A 19070-nucleotide genomic window follows, 5' to 3' on the forward strand; every position below is an offset into this window, starting at 1 on the left:
CACGGTGCATGCGCCATGAAGGCCAGAATGTTGGATCTGCCTGGTGCAGAAGCTGCAGAAGCTGCAGGGAGTCATAAGATCCTCCTGGAACAGCATACATACTCTTAACCGAGCTGCATCTCCGGCCTCTACAAGCCTTACTTCTCTTATTGGGTCACTGTTTATTGCATAAGCAAAAAAAGTTATTATTCTGTTAGCTATCATACAGGCTAGGAAGGACTGATGATAATTTGTTCCTTTAAATTTTTTGCCAATGCATGTTTTCTATAAAGTAAAATTTGTTGACTGAGGAAATGGTAATTGAATATCAGTGGTGAACATAGGCATTTGACTGTTACATTCCATATTTTTGTATGCCACAGAGGGAGACCTGGGCATGCCGCTAAGGAATCCTTTTCCCTAGGACTTGAATACATTGAGGGCTTCACATCACAGCCCCTTCCATATATTTGGAAATCACTTAAAACAGGAAAGTTTTGATTTTTCTGTGGTTTAAAAGATCAGGTTCTGAAAACACATCATTCCCCAAAACAAGAGAAACAGGCTGCTGTTTGAAGTAGAGCATGAACAGGGCAGATGCATGGGAAAGCTGTTTTACATTTTGCCCCCCACCCACCAAACTGGAAGAGGCTATCGATTTAAAGAGACTTTTTTAGGAAATGGAAGCACACACGCACAGGTTTAGAACTGCCACTTGCAGGGCTTACCTAACAAGCCTTTTTGTCACTGAATTCTTCCCATCCTACTAAATAAAGTAACGACTTCCAAATTAAGAATGCATGGCAACATGGAGCCTAAAAGTCACTTACCCACATGCCTTTGTAGCTGAGTCATTTGTGCTGCACTATTCACCTTGGTCTTCTGAGCAGCTTTAATGGATTTGATTACGATGTTAAATTAAATGTTGGCATTTTATGAGAATTGTATAAAACAGCTGTGGCATGTTTTTTTGTCAGGTATTTCCCAGAGGGACTACACGCAGTACTACGATCATATTTCTAAACAACAAGAAGAACTTTGCAGATGCATCCAGGACTTTTTCAAGGCACACATACAGTATAAATTCTTAGATGAAGACTGTAAGTATTGCCTGTTGGTGAGGTGAGTGGGTCTGGCCCTGGCTGCTGAGCCGCACTCACTGTCAGCTGCACTCACTGTCAGCCGCACTCACTGTCAGCCGCACTCACTGTCAGCCGCACTCACTGTCAGCCGCACTCACTGTCAGCCGCACTCACTGTCAGCCTCACTCACTGTCAGCCTCACTCACTGTCAGCCGCACTCACTGTCAGCCGCACTCACTGTCAGCCGCACTCACTGTCAGCCTCACTCACTGTCAGCCGCACTCACTGTCAGCCGCACTCACTGTCAGCCGCACTCACTGTCAGCCGCACTCACTGTCAGCCGCACTCACTGTCAGCCGCACTCACTGTCAGCCTCACTCACTGTCAGCCTCACTCACTGTCAGCCTCACTCACTGTCAGCCTCACTCACTGTCAGCCTCACTCACTGTCAGCCTCACTCACTGTCAGCCGCACTCACTGTCAGCCGCACTCACTGTCAGCCGCACTCACTGTCAGCCGCACTCACTGTCAGCCGCACTCACTGTCAGCCGCACTCACTGTCAGCCGCACTCACTGTCAGCCGCACTCACTGTCAGCCGCACTCACTGTCAGCCGCACTCACTGTCAGCCTCACTCACTGTCAGCCTCACTCACTGTCAGCCGCACTCACTGTCAGCCGCACTCACTGTCAGCCGAGCTCACTGTCAGCCGCACTCACTGTCAGCCGCACTCACTGTCAGCCGCACTCACTGTCAGCCGCACTCACTGTCAGCCGCACTCACTGTCAGCCGCACTCACTGTCAGCCGCACTCACTGTCAGCCGCACTCACTGTCAGCCGCACTCACTGTCAGCCGCACTCACTGTCAGCCGCACTCACTGTCAGCCGCACTCACTGTCAGCCGCACTCACTGTCAGCCGCACTCACTGTCAGCCGCGCTCACTGTCAGCCTCACTCACTGTCAGCCGCGCTCACTGTCAGCCGCACTCACTGTCAGCCGAGCTCACTGTCAGCCGCACTCACTGTCAGCCGCACTCACTGTCAGCCGCACTCACTGTCAGCCGCACTCACTGTCAGCCGCACTCACTGTCAGCCGCACTCACTGTCAGCCGCACTCACTGTCAGCCGCACTCACTGTCAGCCTCACTCACTGTCAGCCGCACTCACTGTCAGCCGCACTCACTGTCAGCCGCACTCACTGTCAGCCGCACTCACTGTCAGCCGCACTCACTGTCAGCCGCACTCACTGTCAGCCGCACTCACTGTCAGCCGCACTCACTGTCAGCCGCACTCACTGTCAGCCGCACTCACTGTCAGCCGCACTCACTGTCAGCCTCACTCACTGTCAGCCGCACTCACTGTCAGCCGCACTCACTGTCAGCCGCACTCACTGTCAGCCTCACTCACTGTCAGCCTCACTCACTGTGGTCCACTGGAATGCTCAGCTCAGGGTTGAGTGCTTTAGCACTTTTTTATGTCACCAGTTACATCACCATATTTCTGTGGTCATTTCACGCCATTTAATTAGATAATATAATTTGACACCACACAGCTCTCTCCATGCTCGCAGGTGTGTGTGTTTCACAGGCCTGGTCTGTGGAGAGCAGAGTGCTTCTCCTCCTTCGCTTCTGTCTCTAATCTGAGACAGTAGCAGCTGCAGAGCAAACAGCTGGGGGTTGTTTTGAGGAACTGAAAGTTTGTGGTATATAAGAGAGTTTTCAAATAAGCTAGAATTATATCCATGATTTATGCCTTTTCTACTTGCCAAGACTGGGTTCTGTAGCAGATTTAATTAAAAAAACAAGATGAATCGTGCTGTCTCATAATTAGTTTTCTGCTTTCTTATGACAAATTTTACTCATTTCACACCGCAAATAAGTCATGGATGCTTCTTTCCTTAATATTTCTCTTGGAGGCAGCTTCCTCTGCCCATGTAAGCAACAGGTTCACACTGTGTTGGTGTTGGTGTGCATTTTTTATTTTATTTTATTTTATTTTCTAATTTGTTCACTTTACATCCCGATTGTAGCCCCCTCCCTCATCACCTCCTGACCCCACCCTTCCTGCCCTCGTCCTCAGAAAGGAGGAGCCCTCCTCCCCTAACATCAGATCTCACCTGGCCTGCCTGCATCCTCTTCCTCTGAGCCCTGGCAGTTTGCATTTTTAAGTATGAGGAGTCATTACAGTTAGGGGTAGAGAAGGACGCAGTCACACAAAGGGCACAGCATAGGGTGCTTTTATGTCTCGCATCTTACTTCACCAATGAGTCTGCTAATTGTTGTTGTTTTGAGCAGAGTCTCACAAATTGTAGTCCAGCCTGGATACCACTGTGTGGCTAAGCTGACCTTGGCCTTACAGCAATCCTCCTGCCTTAGTTTCCTCATTGTTAGGAGTATGGGCCACCATTTCTGACTGACTTTGGAGATTTAGAGGTATAAAGCATTCAAGGCTAATTATATTCTGCTGTGTTTAGTAATGAAGTATACTTGAATTTTCAAAAAGATTTAGGTTATAAATGTGTTAGTTCATTAGTAACTGAGTCTTTTCTTCTTTACAGTTGTATTCGATATATACAGAGACAGTAGGGTAAGTAAACTGTAGTCTACTTGCTTTAAAGCGAGGGATGGTGAACATAGGACGCAGCCATTACCTTGATGAAGCCGCGTTCTCAGCTGAGGCCTGCGGCATTCCTGATGTAAGGCAAGCCCAACACAAACAGACTCAGTGTGCTTGGCTTTGTGAATTTATCTCTAGCTGGCTTGGAACTTTTTTGGTGGGTAGGGGGGTTGGTTTTTCAAGACAGAGTTTCTTTGTGTAGCCTTGGCTGTCCTGAAACTCACTCTGTCGACCATCCTGACCTCAACTCCGAGGCCTGCTTCTGCATCTGTGCTGAGATTAAAGATGAGTGCCACTACCACCCACCTGGAACTTGCTATATAAGCCAGGTTGGCTTTGAACTCATGACCACCCTGCCTTTGCTTCCTGTGGGTTGGGATCATGACATATGCCCTAAAGGCAGGGACTAGTAATAGAGAGAGTCAGTAAATGAATAAGTGGCCACTTTATGTTTTTCTTCACACTTTTTAGGAGGTCTGGGCCTGCTGAAAATAATTTATTGTATACATTTAAGACCAGGCATTTGTTATTTGGTTCTTAATTTTTTTAAAAGTCAACTAAAAGGTTCTTTGCCTGACTTGCTTTAGGCAAAGATATGAATTTGTTTTCATTTATTTTTAATTTTTTTCTTTAGTAGATTTACCCTTTAATAATTTTTAGGTGAGTATGTGTGTGTGCATTTATATTCATATTCACATGGGAAGGCTGTGCATGAGTGCTTGCATTCATGTGGGGTGTGCACAGCCAAAGGACAGCCTCAGGTAACATCCTCAGAAATGCTCCATCTTCCCTGAGGCAGCAACTGCCATTGGCCTGGATCCCATCAGTTAAAGAAAGCTGCCTGGCCAGTGAGCCTCAGCGTCTTCTGTCTTCAGCCCCTGACTGAGTTACAGATGTGCATCACCCGTGCCTAATATTTTTTTCTGTGGTTCCTGGGGGTCAAACTTGGCTCCCCGGATGTGACATAAGCACTTTATCTACTGAGCTCTCTGCCCAGCCCCAGGTTAACATTTCTAAATTAATACATAAAAACACTAAAAAGTATACAAATTTAATACATGTCTACATTGTGTAATGTTTAGTTCTGGGTAAACATCTTTCTAACCCAAATATTTGTCATTTCTTTATGGTAAGAACATTCTAAATTCTCTCAGTTCATTGAACCACACAGTACATCATTTCCAGCCTGCAGCCTGTGGTCAGGAGAGCTGTGAACATGACCTAGCACATTTGAAGCATCAGTATTCTGTCCCAGTATTAAAGGTTAGACACCCTGATGTCATCCTGCTATGCAATAGCACATCAGAACTAATTCTTCCTCTTTATTAACTTCATACATTGATCCCCTCTGTTCATCTCGCTGCACACAGCAGCCTCTGGTGGCCGTCATTATAGTCCTGACCTTGTAAGAGCCCTGCTTTGCTTTCACGTATGAATGAGATCACTTGCTCTTGGCCTGGATTACAATGGGCTTTCCAGTTCGTCCATATTGCCTCAAATAACTGGGTAGCATAACAGTATTCCACTGTGTATTTGGATCACATTTTCTTTATCTGTTCGTCAGCTGATTGGCCCTTAGGCTGTCTGCACTTCCAGGCTGGTGTGAATAGTGTTGCCAGTAAGGAAGGAAGGGCAGCAGTTCCTTGGGTACTCACTTCTCCTCTGTATGTATGCCAAGGACTGGCATTGCTGGGTCACATGGGGCTTCTGTTTTTATTTATTTTTTTACACTGACAGTGTATGAGAGTGTGAATACACTTGCATGTGCTTCTGTCTTTCCACCTTATGGGTTCCAGGGATCAAACCCAGGTCATTAGATCTGTCAGCAAGTTCTTTTACAGGATGAGCCATATGGGCGTATTTTTAAGTTTCTGAGCAGCTTCCGTGCTGCCCTTCATAGGGCTGCACTCGCTTACGCCCCTCCTGTCGGTGCCTGAGGCCTCCTTGCCAGCCCTCCTTATCTTTCTTCTTCCTGATAGCAGCGTCCTGGCTGCTGTGGGGAAGTATCTCATTGTAGCTTTAATTTACACAATCCTAGTGGGTTTGAGCATTTTTCATGTCTGTGGCCATTTCTATGTCTTCTTTTTGAGAAACTTCTAACACTTTCAATTAACATCTTAAAACTGATGCACACTGTTGAGATGAAAATGAAACAAAAGCCTAACTCAGCACAAACTTCCTACAGCAAAGGCGCCACTGTCTAGGCCATGTGGTTTTTTTTTTTTTTTCAGAGAAGCCTCAGTGTTGGTACTGCCCTGTGATTCCCGCTTGATGAGCTGTTAGAAGATAACGTTTTTTCACGTCTGCCCCATTCATTCACCAGCAGGTGTCTCGTTCATGCTCCACGATGTGACTGTGATGCCTGTCACAACTTTGAATCACTTTTTGACCCAAGAGGATGTGGCCCATAGAATCCTGTCCCCTAGTAACTGTTAGCTATTTCCCCCTTTTTAAATCAAAACATTCTCCGTACTTCCCCTTTCTGTTTCCTAGAGTGGTGGTAGATACTAAGCCTTAAAAGAAGGTGGTAAATTAAGATGAGTTAGAGGCTGGGCAGATGGCCCAGTGGATAAAGTGCTTGCAGGGCAAGCAGGATGTTCAGACCCCCAGAACCCACATGAAAGGTGGGTAGTCATGGTATAGCGCCTGTAAACCCAGCACTCCAAAAATGGAGACAGAGAGTCCCTGGGACAGGCTGGCTGCCTAGCTGTGTGTCCAGTGAAGGACCCTTTCTCAGTAAGTGGAGAGAAAGCTAGGAAAACACCTTGGTGTAAGCCTCCGGTTTCCACGTGATGTATGCTCACACATGTGAATACATACTACACATCACACAAACACAAAAAGAAGAACTGAGGCAAAGACAAGGAGTGATGCTTGGGAAAGTTTCAGCTGTTCGGAAATAATAAACTTCAGTTCATGGCTAGAAGTCGGATCCTGCGGGCAGGAGTCACTTACTCTGCTCCTTACTAAAGACATTGGCAGATTGTTCACACTGCCAGCTTCTATGAACCTGTGCTGTGCTAGCTGCTGCACCTCTAACAGGAAGCTCAAACAGGATAACCTTGGACAGTGGAGGACTTTATTATCTTGATGTGGACGTGGCAGTGATGTGACGTTTGTGAGGAGTGGCCTGCTGCAGGGTCAGCCCAGCCTGCTGTCTAGAACACGCTCCTTTACTTTATTGCTATTTATTCCCAATCTCAGTCTGTATAATGCTGTGAGGTAAGTGTTCTCTGCCTCCGCTGTACAGATACTAAACCAGTTATTTCATATACTGGCAGTTGAAAATGTAGGAATCTGCCAAGCTGTGTCCTTCTGTCCCTGGCGAGTGTCCTTATCACTAACTCTGAGGGGCTGACAGGTAGAGGCAGCTGTTTAGCCTGTAAAATAGTTGAGGGAGTTCTTAAAGTGAGATTGGATGAGTACAGAAGTAATGGCAGCTGAGATCTTGTGATCCGAAGCTAGCTACATTTTTAAACGTGAGAAGCATGCCAGTCCCAACATCCTGACAGTTTCTGTTCAGAGACTGAGACATATTGTAAAACTCATTTGCATTTACTCAATGGTACGTGTATAAGAGTTTGTCAGACACTTTCTTGAATATATTATTTTGTAGCTATTCTTTTGAAAAGCTAACTCATGTCTGTAAGTGGTTTGGTTCCTGAAATATAACTGAAGTGTGTTTGTACCTGGTGACACTCTGACGAGACTGTGTTGATTGTGGTTGGGCAAGTTGATTCGGTGCACGTCACGTCGGTGGCCCTCTCGTTCAATGGAAAACATGTCAGAAGCTCCCTCAGGGATGATAATGTACGGCTAGAATTTAGAATCTTTATTTACATTCTTCTGGATTATATGGGGGAGTTTTGTTGTTGTTTGTTTGTTGGTTGGTTTAGGGGTGGCTTTTTTGTTTTGTTTTGAAACAGGATCAGTTCAAGTAGCCCCCTCTGCCACCTTGAGCTCAAGGCAATCCTGCCTCAGTTTCCTCTAGTTTGATTTCTTGCTTTGTGTTTTTGCTCTTGTTAGTATTTGTTCACTATGTTAGTATCTGTTGGCTATGCACTGTGGGTCCAATTTAATCTTTTTCTAGACTTACGCAGTTGTCCTAATACCAGTAATTTATTCTTATTATCTTTCAGTCTGATAATGTTTTTCACCCCCCAAGATAGTTGATGTTGCATGTGTAGACTGACCCGTGTTGCTTCCTTTAATCTCATCATTTGTTTTGCTGATTTCACTTTTAAGTAATCTTTAAAGAGCTTTTACAAAGTCATACAGCTCAAAATTTTCATTTGTTCCTCATGTTTCCCAAATTCTGGGAAAAGATAGTACTTTTGCTTCCCAGGCAGTCCTTAAACATTAATTTTCTTTCTTTTTCGGCACATTCCTTTCATTCACTGAAGTCCTAATCCCTAATTCCTAGTCCTAATCCCCTCCTTAGGGCCAGTCCCAGGCTGTTGTGTACAGTTAAAACCCACACCCTTGGATTCCCGGGAGGGAATCTAAGCTCCCAAAGCTCCCTCCCCTCAACTATACCCTTATCTCTGGTTTTCAGACTCCTTTCCTTTCGGGCTCCTGGGACCCACCCTCATTTTCACAGTTGTGCCTGTACATTTGAGGAGATTCTTTTAACCTGAATTCCATCCTGTTTCAAATAGGAGGCTCTTAAAGACACCTTAGGATAGTGCGTGGTAGGAACCCTTGTGGATTTTCACTCTAGCCAAAACAAACCAGTGCCTGTGCCTCTTGAAAGTGTTAGTTTTTATTATTCATTATTTCCTCGGCAGTGATCTGCTTTCCTCTTCACTCCTTTGTCACTATTGTCCTCCATATTCTTTGTTACCACGGCTAGGTGCAGTGGTGTTAGCTCTGGATGTATCTACTTGGTTAACTGAGGGAGAAGAATCACTTAGCCCTGGATAGTACAGCAAGACCTCTCTCAAAACACTGAAACAAAATTCAAGTTACTCTGGGAAGCATTTCTAGCAATGTCACCCAGTCAGGTTTTCCTGTGCTCTGCTGTGACCTCATCACATTCTGATGTAGCTGGGTATTGTTGTGTTTGGTAGTTTAGGAAGTAAGCAACAATCTAGACCGAGCTTGTTGAAGGAACATGTTCTGCTATCGGTTGATCTTTATATTCCAAAGCAAAGTGCAGCATCATTACTTGATGAGTCGTCCTTTGGTTGATTCAAGGAACATTGGTCTGAGTCTTCATTTCCTGTGAATTTCCCTAAGCAGAATCCACTGCTCGGTATGACTGGGGCTTGACATAAAAAGCGTTTTGCATTGGTCAGTGGTGATACAGGCCTTTAATCCCAGCACTCAGGAGGCAGAGGCAGGTGGATCTCTGTGAGTTCGAAGCCAGCCTGGTCTACAAAGCAAGTCCAAGACAGCCAGTGCTAACAGAGAAACCCTGTCTTGAAAAAAACAAAAAAAGGATGTTGCAACCATAAAACTTCATTCTGCACAGTTTTTCCGCTTCACTACAGCTGGTGTATTTTAATTGGGGGGGAGGGGGCTAATGGAAACGACATCCGACTTTTAAGAGCAAATGCTGCCAGCTACCAGTGATGTTTTGTTTTTGTTTTAAAATTAGATTATTTTGGTTTTTTTAAATTGAGGTATAGTTTTATTCTGTAGAAGTCAATATTCCTAACAAGTACAACACTTTTGAGAGTTTTCTTCTTTTTGATAATGAAATGTTTTTGCCAGGTGTGGTGGCACACGCCTTTAATCCTAACACTTGGGAGGCAAAGACAGGTGGATCTCTGAGGTTCAGGACAGCCTGGTCTACAGAGAGAGTTCCAGGACAGCTAAGGCTACACAAAGAAACCCTGTCTCAAAAAACAAACAAGAGTCAAATAGGATTTTGTTTAAAAACAAAACAAAACAAACAAACAAACAAAAATAGGCAGTGTACCAAAGACACACTAGTAATAGTCCCCTAGACAAATCTGCGCTATGCCCTGAGGTTTGGTATTATTTCACATAGTCTAAGAATACAGAGAGTGGGTGCCAGGCTGATGTGTGCAAGTGACTCAAGTGGTAAGAGAGACTTAAAGGATTTCTCTTGGGGATTATATAAAATAGAAACATTACTCATGTTACACATGGTGAAAACTTCTTGAAATGGCTCCATGCCATTGACTGGATATTTCTAAAGCAAGCCCTATTAAGGTATCTCATCTTTTCTAAAATTTGTTTTAACTTAGATGAAAAACAGCGTCATTAAAATGTTGGCTCAGCATTCTCCTTTGACATGTCCAAATTTGTGCAGCTATCAGATCAAGCAAGACATGAGACTTCCATGTTTATAATAAAACACCTAATTGTTAACAATGCAAACAAATAAGTGACCATGACAGTAGAAAATCAGGGGCTGGGGAGATGGCTCGGTTGGTAGAGTGCTCGCTGTACAATCATGAGGGCCTAAGTTTCATCCCCGGCATCTACACAGGAAAATGCAGGTGCAGTGGCATGTGCCTGTGAGTCCCACACTGCGCACGTGGACATGGGCAGGCCCTGGGCTTGCTGGCCAGCCAGGCTTCAGGTCCAGTGACACTGTCTCAAAAAATAAGGTGGGGAGTGATTGAAGAAGACACCAGACATCTCCCTCTGGCTTCTGCACATGTATCCCCATCTCCAACACACACACACACACACACACACACACACACACACACGTACACATGCATGCACACGGGGTGGGGGGAGGAGAGAGTGCAAACCAGACAAGTGTGCTGGCTCTGATTTCCTAGGACTGCATACGTCTCCAGGTCAGGGTCAGATAGGTCTATCCTGACTGCTTTCTGCTCAGGTATTCCTGGCTCTTCACACACTTGAACAGGCTGCAACATTCTTTTCCTTAGATGAATGTCCAGTAGGCTGTGTCTGAAGACAAGAAATTCTTTTCTAAGGTTTATAATGATGCTTTTCATTTTCCCTACATATGCTTTCAAGTTGGTCATATGTACAAAATAAATGCTACATTGAAAACTAAAAACTAGACAATAAATAAGTAGAGTTTCTCTACTCTTTTTAGTGTATTTAAAGGTAGGTCTTCATCGGGGCCCTCTTCCTGCTCCCGCTCCCTCTGCATCAGTCAGCCTCTTAGATCTGTCTGCTTCCATAGGGGACTCTTGTTTGGCACACTGTGGAATGATCTCTCGAAATAGTTCACAGAAGCTTTAAGATGATCTTTAAGGGAAAGTAATAGGGAAATGCGTTTTTGATAAGAATATAGGTTGTGTTTGTTTCTATTTTATACATACTGATTTTTCTGTCTGTCCTTAGGGGAAGGTGTGGCTCATTGACTTCAATCCATTTGGGGAAGTCACAGACTCACTGCTGTTTACTTGGGAAGAGCTGACATCGGAGAACAACCTAAGAGTTGACTTCAGTGAAGGGGATGCTCATGGACAGGTAAGACCGCTCGCCACGCCCTTGACTGTGCTGGACCTGGACCACTGGAAAAGGATCTGGTAGACACAGCTTTGCTAGCCCTGACTTCCGGTGTCAAAAAAGGGTGTCCATATGGCGGCCCCTTCCTTTACCTGGATAGCAGAGTGTCTCTGCTTTATCTTTCTCAGCTCTGCCTGTCATGCTGCCCTGGGAAAGCCCTCCCCCTCAGTCAGTTCACACTGCTCCTCTGGCCCTTCTCCCCACTGAGGGTCACAGAGAGCAGTGGCAGCATGCCTGCTTAGACCAGGGTCTCCTTACAGTGTGGCCTCTGCTTCCATGATGGCGGTCCCTGGTTAGCTTTCATCCCACTTGTCCCCAGGCTCCTCACCGCTTCCAGTCACTGTTCCCCGCAGATTGTTCTTCTCAGCAGATCAGTTCAGTTCCTTACAGAAAACAGAAACTGCTCAGTTAGGTTGTCTGCAAATGGTGCTTGCCTGTCCTCCAGAGCTGTCTCCGCTTACCTTGGCATTTGTGTTTTCAGCCTCTTTTCTGTCTGCTCCTGTCCGCTAGGGTTCAGCCAGGTTCATGTACATCCCAGCTTAGATGTTTTCCGCTAACCACATTTTTATATTCAGCTACAGTCTTCTTCTCTCTCATCTTCACGAATGTGTATTACCATTTTCTACCCTTACACATAATAAATATATGTTGGCCTGAGGAGCTGCAGGCAAGGTTAATGGTTGCTGGAGAGGAAGAGCCATATTCAGAGGCAGCTGCAGTGAAGTTGCCCTCGTTCAAGTCAGTACCTTCCCACCCGTGCTCAGGCAGGCAACCCTAGTTAAATCCAGCTGTGGAAACAGCTGCGGGAGCTTCGGAGCTGTGTCTCATCTGAGCCCACTTCCCTAGTCTCTTGCTGCTACCTGTTCTCACTTTGTCATCCCCGTGTTGTTCAGTCCCCTGGCAGCCAGCTTCTGTCCTACCCCTGGCAAGGGCCTTACGTGACTTTTGACCTCTGGTAAGAGACAGCCCTTCCCTTACTCATGTGCCCAGCACGTGCCTTCTGTTCTTACCTGATGTCTTCTCGTGAGGGACACACTCTTTCTGCTTTTCTGCTTCTGTGCCTTTGTGAGGGGCACGTTTCATTTTGCTCATCTTTCCATTGCTTTCATCGTCCCTCTGTCCTGGCTGGGTTTAACCTTCCTCTGCACTTCTGAGTCAGGTCAGTGTTTAGCCTAACATGCTCATCCTGAAAGCCATTTCAAGTACCTGTTGATGTGCCCAATCCTGCGTTAGACTCAGGGGTTTTGAGTGTCTCTCCTATCCTTGGTACACCTGTGAGGCTAGCACAGTGCCAACATCTATTCATGTTTGTCATATCCATCAGTGAAAGTGTCTGTCACTGGTGTTTTAGAGTCATGAGCCGTTAATCTGAAAGACAGAGGACGTAAGTTAAGTAGGAGAGACACAGCTGTTGAGCAGAAATGGATTTACAGGATTAGCCTCCACATGATCTTTTATTTACTTCTACCTCTTAGAGGTTGGGACTTGACAGGACTTGTTCCTGGCTCCTTCCCCAGCATCTGCCCTGCTTGTCCCTGGACCACAAGACCCAGACTTGACTCAGAAACTTTAGAAGCCCAGCTTCACCTGAAAGTCTTCGCTCTGTTGTCTCCACTGCTTGCAAAGCCTGCCCTGCTCCCTGCTCCCTGCTCAGTCTCAGCCCAGACGCTCCTCAGGGAGTGCTCGCTGTCGCTGTCCTTAGCACACTGCGCAGCTCTTTGCTTCCCTGATTCTTTTCACTGTCTGACACAGTCTGCGTCATTTAGTCGTTCGCGCGCTCACTATCTGTCTCCCATTCCCCAGCAAGGCCAGCACAAGGCAGACAACTCTTGTGGCTGGTTTATCTGGGTAAGATGTGGCTGCTTCTAGGGCTTCCTGGTCCTGACTTACTCAGGCTCCCGTCTCGTCTTCCTCTGCCACACACTAAACCATGCTCACCTAGATATCTGTCGCCTGGGAAGTCAAAAGCCAAGAGCTCCTGACTCTGGAGTCCTTTTTGGCACAAGGCAACATGTAGATATTCTATGCAGGACTTGACCAAGTGTGTTAAAGAATGGCTCGGGAGACCAGTGGCCTGTGAACTTGGAGTTCACATCGACGATGAGGTTGCAGATGGTCTGAGAGGAATGTAAAACGATTCTGGAGTTCAGAATACGCATTTGGCCTTACTCTGAAGGGAAGGCGCTTCTCCAAGGGTGAAGTGCTTGAGGAGCATGGCTGCCTACCGCCTCTAGAAAATGAGAGCAGTGACAGAGTTCTGGCCTGTGTGAGATTGCTTGGGAGCTGAGGTGACTGACCCCAGGCCTGCCTGCTCAGGAGCGTCTCCTCAGCTCACAGCACTGTACACAGGCAGCTCGCAGAGACCCCTCTCCAGGGAGCGCTCTTTTTAAAGCTTTCTAGTCACCTTTAGTGACTATACAGGACTGTTTCAAATTCCTGCTACCTTTTTTTACTTCAGAGTCTTTTTCTTTCTTTAGTACAGAAGAGAACAATGACATTGAATTGTACTTTGGAAAATAGACCTTAAAAGACAAAACGATAGACTTTCCTATTTTCTGTTTTCTAAGGACTCTCCAGCTTTCCGCTGCACAAACAGTGAAGTCACAGTACAGCCCAGCCCTTATCTGAGCTACCGCCTGCCCAGGGACTTCATAGACCTTTCCACCGGAGAAGATGCCCACAAGCTCATAGATTTTCTTAAGCTGGTAAAGTATCTGAAAGTTTATATGCTGGCCATCCTTTCAAATTGGGCTCAAGTGTGCTTTGTGACACTTCCTTTGAGTCCTGGGCTCCCTGGACTTTTATTCGCTGGTTATAGATTAAGAGACCACAATGAAGGATTTAGGCCACTTTATAAGTAAATAGGAACTTTGAGCTGAAGGAATAGCTTATCAATCAGGATGACAGAAGATGACTTTTATGACACGCAGGCATTTTGAAAAATTTGCATATTGCTAATTTGAAGTATATATCTTGTCATGGGGTGTGAAGATCAAGCCACCTCTGCTTGGTGACTGAATATGGGAGTGTGTGTACCTACGTAAGAAAGAGAAGGAAGTATTCAGGTGCCTGACGGTTGTTGCCAGGAACCAGGTAATAGACCAGGTTATCAAATTAGTTAAAGCAGGTTTTTCCATAATTTCTAGCCACATTTTTTGTCAAGACCTCTAGAAAATTATACTTTTTGACAGAAACAGCCACCTTGGCTGAGCAGACATTCCAGTTAGAATCTGCTTCCTCAGCACATCCCTGCATTCCTCAGCACAGCCCTGCATTCCTCAGCACATCCCTGCATTCCTCAGCACATCCCTGCCTTCCTCAGCACATCCCTGCCTTCCTCAGCACATCCCTGCCTTCCTCAGCACATCCCTGCATTCCTCAGCACATCCCTGCATTCCTCAGCACATCCCTGCATTCCTCAGTATATTCCTGCATTCCTCAGCACATCCCTGCATTCCTCAGCACATCCCTGCATTCCTCAGCACATCCCTGCATTCCTCAGCACATCCCTGCATTCCTCAGCACAGCCCTGCATTCCTCAGCACATCCCTGCATTCCTCAGTATATTCCTGCATTCCTCAGCACATCCCTGCATTCCTCAGCACATCCCTGCATTCCTCAGCACATCCCTGCATTCCTCAGCACATCCCTGCATTCCTCAGCACATCCCTGCATTCCTCAGCACATCCCTGCCTTCCTCAGCACATCCCTGCATTCCTCAGCACATCCCTGCATTCCTCAGTATATTCCTGCATTCCTCAGCACATCCCTGCATTCCTCAGCACATCCCTGCATTCCTCAGCACATCCCTGCATTCCTCAGCACATCCCTGCATTCCTCAGTATATTCCTGCATTCCTCAGCACATCCCTGCATTCCTCAGCACATCCCTGCATTCCTCAGCACATCCCTGCATTCCTCAGCACATCCCTGCATTCCTCAGCACATCCCTGCATTCCTCAGCATATTCCTGCATTCCTCAGCACAGCCCTGCATTCCTCAGCACATCCCTGCATTCCTCAGCACATCCCTGCCTTCCTCAGCACATCCCTGCATTCCTCAGCACATCCCTGCCTTCCTCAGCATATTCCTGCATTCCTCAGCACATCCCTGCATTCCTCAGCACAGCCCTGCATTCCTCAGCATATTCCTGCATTCCTCAGCACATCCCTGCATTCCTCAGCACATCCCTGCATTCCTCAGCACATCCCTGCATTCCTCAGCACAGCCCTGCATTCCTCAGCACAGCCCTGCATTCCTCAGCACATCCCTGCATTCCTCAGCACATCCCTGCATTCCTCAGCACATCCCTGCCTTCCTCAGCACATCCCTGCCTTCCTCAGCACATCCCTGCATTCCTCAGCACATCCCTGCATTCCTCAGCACAGCCCTGCATTCCTCAGCATATTCCTGCATTCCTCAGCACATCCCTGCATTCCTCAGCACATCCCTGCATTCCTCAGCACATCCCTGCATTCCTCAGCATATTCCTGCATTCCTCAGCACAGCCCTGCATTCCTCAGCACATCCCTGCATTCCTCAGCACATCCCTGCCTTCCTCAGCACATCCCTGCATTCCTCAGCACATCCCTGCCTTCCTCAGCATATTCCTGCATTCCTCAGCACATCCCTGCATTCCTCAGCACAGCCCTGCATTCCTCAGCATATTCCTGCATTCCTCAGCACATCCCTGCATTCCTCAGCACAGCCCTGCATTCCTCAGCACATCCCTGCATTCCTCAGCACAGCCCTGCATTCCTCAGCACATCCCTGCATTCCTCAGCACATCCCTGCATTCCTCAGCACATCCCTGCATTCCTCAGCACATCCCTGCATTCCTCAGCACAGCCCTGCATTCCTCAGCACATCCCTGCATTCCTCAGCACATCCCTGCATTCCTCAGCACAGCCCTGCATTCCTCAGCACATCCCTGCATTCCTCAGCACAGCCCTGCATTCCTCAGCATATTCCTGCATTCCTCAGCACATCCCTGCATTTCTCAGCACATCCCTGCATTCCTCAGCACATCCCTGCATTCCTCAGCACAGCCCTGCATTCCTCAGCATATTCCTGCATTCCTCAGCACATCCCTGCATTTCTCAGCACATCCCTGCATTCCTCAGCACATCCCTGCATTCCTCAGCACATCCCTGCATTCCTCAGCACATCCCTGCATTCCTCAGCACAGCCCTGCATTCCTCAGCACATCCCTGCATTCCTCAGCACATCCCTGCATTCCTCAGCACATCCCTGCATTCCTCAGCACATCCCTGCATTCCTCAGCACAGCCCTGCATTCCTCAGCACAGCCCTGCATTCCTCAGCATATTCCTGCATTCCTCAGCACAACCCTGCATTCCTCAGCACATCCCTGCATTCCTCAGCACATCTCTGCATTCCTCAGCACATCCCTGCATTCCTCAGCACATCCCTGCATTCCTCAGCACAGCCCTGCATTCCTCAGCATATTCCTGCATTCCTCAGCACAACCCTGCATTCCTCAGCACATCCCTGCATTCCTCAGCACATCCCTGCATTCCTCAGCACAGCCCTGCATTCCTCAGCACATCCCTGCATTCCTCAGCACAGCCCTGCATTCCTCAGCATATTCCTGCATTCCTCAGCACAACCCTGCATTCCTCAGCACATCCCTGCATTCCTCAGCACATCCCTGCATTCCTCAGCACAGCCCTGCATTCCTCAGCACAGCCCTGCATTCCTCAGCATATTCCTGCATTCCTCAGCACAACCCTGCATTCCTCAGCACATCCCTGCATTCCTCAGCACATCCCTGCATTCCTCAGCACAGCCCTGCATTCCTCAGCACAGCCCTGCATTCCTCAGCACATTCCTGCATTCCTCAGCACATCCCTGCATTTCTCAGCACATCCCTGCATTCCTCAGCACATCCCTGCATTCCTCAGCACATCCCTGCATTCCTCAGCACATCCCTGCATTCCTCAGCACATCCCTGCATTCCTCAGCACAGCCCTGCATTCCTCAGTATATTCCTGCATTCCTCAGCACATCCCTGCATTCCTCAGCACATCCCTGCATTCCTCAGCACATCCCTGCATTCCTCAGCACATCCCTGCATTCCTCAGCACATCCCTGCATTCCTCAGCACATCCCTGCATTCCTCAGCACAGCCCTGCATTCCTCAGCATATTCCTGCATTCCTCAGCACAACCCTGCATTCCTCAGCACATCCCTGCATTCCTCAGCACATCCCTGCATTCCTCAGCACAGCCCTGCATTCCTCAGCATATTCCTGCATTCCTCAGCACAACCCTGCATTCCTCAGCACATCCCTGCATTCCTCAGCACATCCCTGCATTCCTCAGCACAGCCCTGCATTCCTCAGCACAGCCCTGCATTCCTCAGTATATTCCTGCATTCCTCAGCACATCCCTGCATTCCTCAGCACAACCCTGCATTCCTCAGCATATTCCTGCATTCCTCAGCACATCCCTGCATTCCTCAGCACAGCCCTGCATTCCTCAGCACAGCCCTGCATTCCTCAGTATATTCCTGCATTCCTCAGCACATCCCTGCATTCCTCAGCACATCCCTGCATTCCTCAGCACATCCCTGCATTCCTCAGCACATCCCTGCATTCCTCAGCACATCCCTGCATTCCTCAGCACAGCCCTGCATTCCTCAGCACAGCCCTGCATTCCTCAGCATATTCCTGCATTCCTCAGCACAACCCTGCATTCCTCAGCACATCCCTGCATTCCTCAGCACATCCCTGCATTCCTCAGCACATCCCTGCATTCCTCAGCACAGCCCTGCATTCCTCAGCATATTCCTGCATTCCTCAGCACAACCCTGCATTCCTCAGCATATTCCTGCATTCCTCAGCACATCCCTGCATTCCTCAGCACAACCCTGCATTCCTCAGCACATCCCTGCATTCCTCAGCACATCCCTGCATTCCTCAGTATATTCCTGCATTCCTCAGCACATCCCTGCATTCCTCAGCACATCCCTGCATTCCTCAGTATATTCCTGCATTCCTCAGCACATCCCTGCATTCCTCAGCACATCCCTGCATTCCTCAGTATATTCCTGCATTCCTCAGCACATCCCTGCATTCCTCAGTATATTCCTGCATTCCTCAGCACAGCCCTGCATTCCTCAGCACATCCCTGCATTCCTCAGTATATTCCTGCATTCCTCAGCACATCCCTGCATTCCTCAGCACAGCCCTGCATTCCTCAGCACATCCCTGCATTCCTCAGCACAGCCCTGCATTCCTCAGCACAGCCCTGCATTCCTCAGCACAGCCCTGCATTCCTCAGTATATTCCTGCGTTCCTTTGACAGAAAAGAAACCAGCAGGAGGATGAGTGAGCGCTGCCTTGAGAATAAGTAGAAGAGGGAAGCATGCCGACTTCAGGAGGCTGCGCGGAAAACACAGCTTTCCAGAACCCAAGCTGTGTGGAGATGGAGTGGGCAGTATGCAAAATTGTCAGTTTTTATATTCGCATTTATTCACCTGGGGCAGATGGAAGAACTTTATTCAGTACTTGTAAAAATATAGTAAGTAATCTTAAACGTAAGGAAGCATACTGTTCTGAAAATAAATAACTTTCTATGAAATGGTTGCTCTCTGGTTCAGTCTACTTGATTTATCTAATTTATTTTGTTTCCATTTTTATACCTACTGGGTAGGTGGTCACATGCTTTATAGAAATGGGAAGATAGCGTGGGGGATGGAGTGTGAAGAAAGCGTAAATGAGGTGGAAGGGGGAAGATAGCAGATGCCATGTAAAGGGAAGGCAGGGACTGCAGGAAGGAAAGGCTTGGGAGGGGTGGGAAGGGAGAGCAGGTGCCATGATGAAACGCGGGATGTGGGCACAGCCGGGCGTGGTGGCTCACGCCTTTCATCCCAGCACTCGGGAGGCAGAGGCAGGTGGATCTCTGTGAG

General features: G+C 47.6%; 1 protein-coding gene across 1 annotated transcript in view; it reads left to right on the forward strand.

Moving 5' to 3' along the window:
* Positions 1-18742, forward strand: part of CDC123 (cell division cycle 123) — a 55338-nt gene extending 36596 nt beyond the window's left edge. The window contains exons 9-13 of the mRNA XM_084784038.1: positions 957-1079; positions 3618-3646; positions 10973-11101; positions 13708-13845; positions 18467-18742. Coding sequence (XP_084640164.1) covers positions 957-1079; positions 3618-3646; positions 10973-11101; positions 13708-13845; positions 18467-18493 — 446 coding nt within the window. The 3' untranslated portion in view covers positions 18494-18742. The remainder of the gene's footprint in view (positions 1-956; positions 1080-3617; positions 3647-10972; positions 11102-13707; positions 13846-18466) is intronic.
* The last annotated feature ends 328 nt before the right edge of the window (positions 18743-19070 follow it).

This window comes from Acomys minous (assembly GCF_964271855.1).
Source record: "Acomys minous genome assembly, chromosome: 5".
In the NCBI taxonomy this organism is placed as follows: domain Eukaryota; kingdom Metazoa; phylum Chordata; class Mammalia; order Rodentia; family Muridae; genus Acomys; species Acomys minous.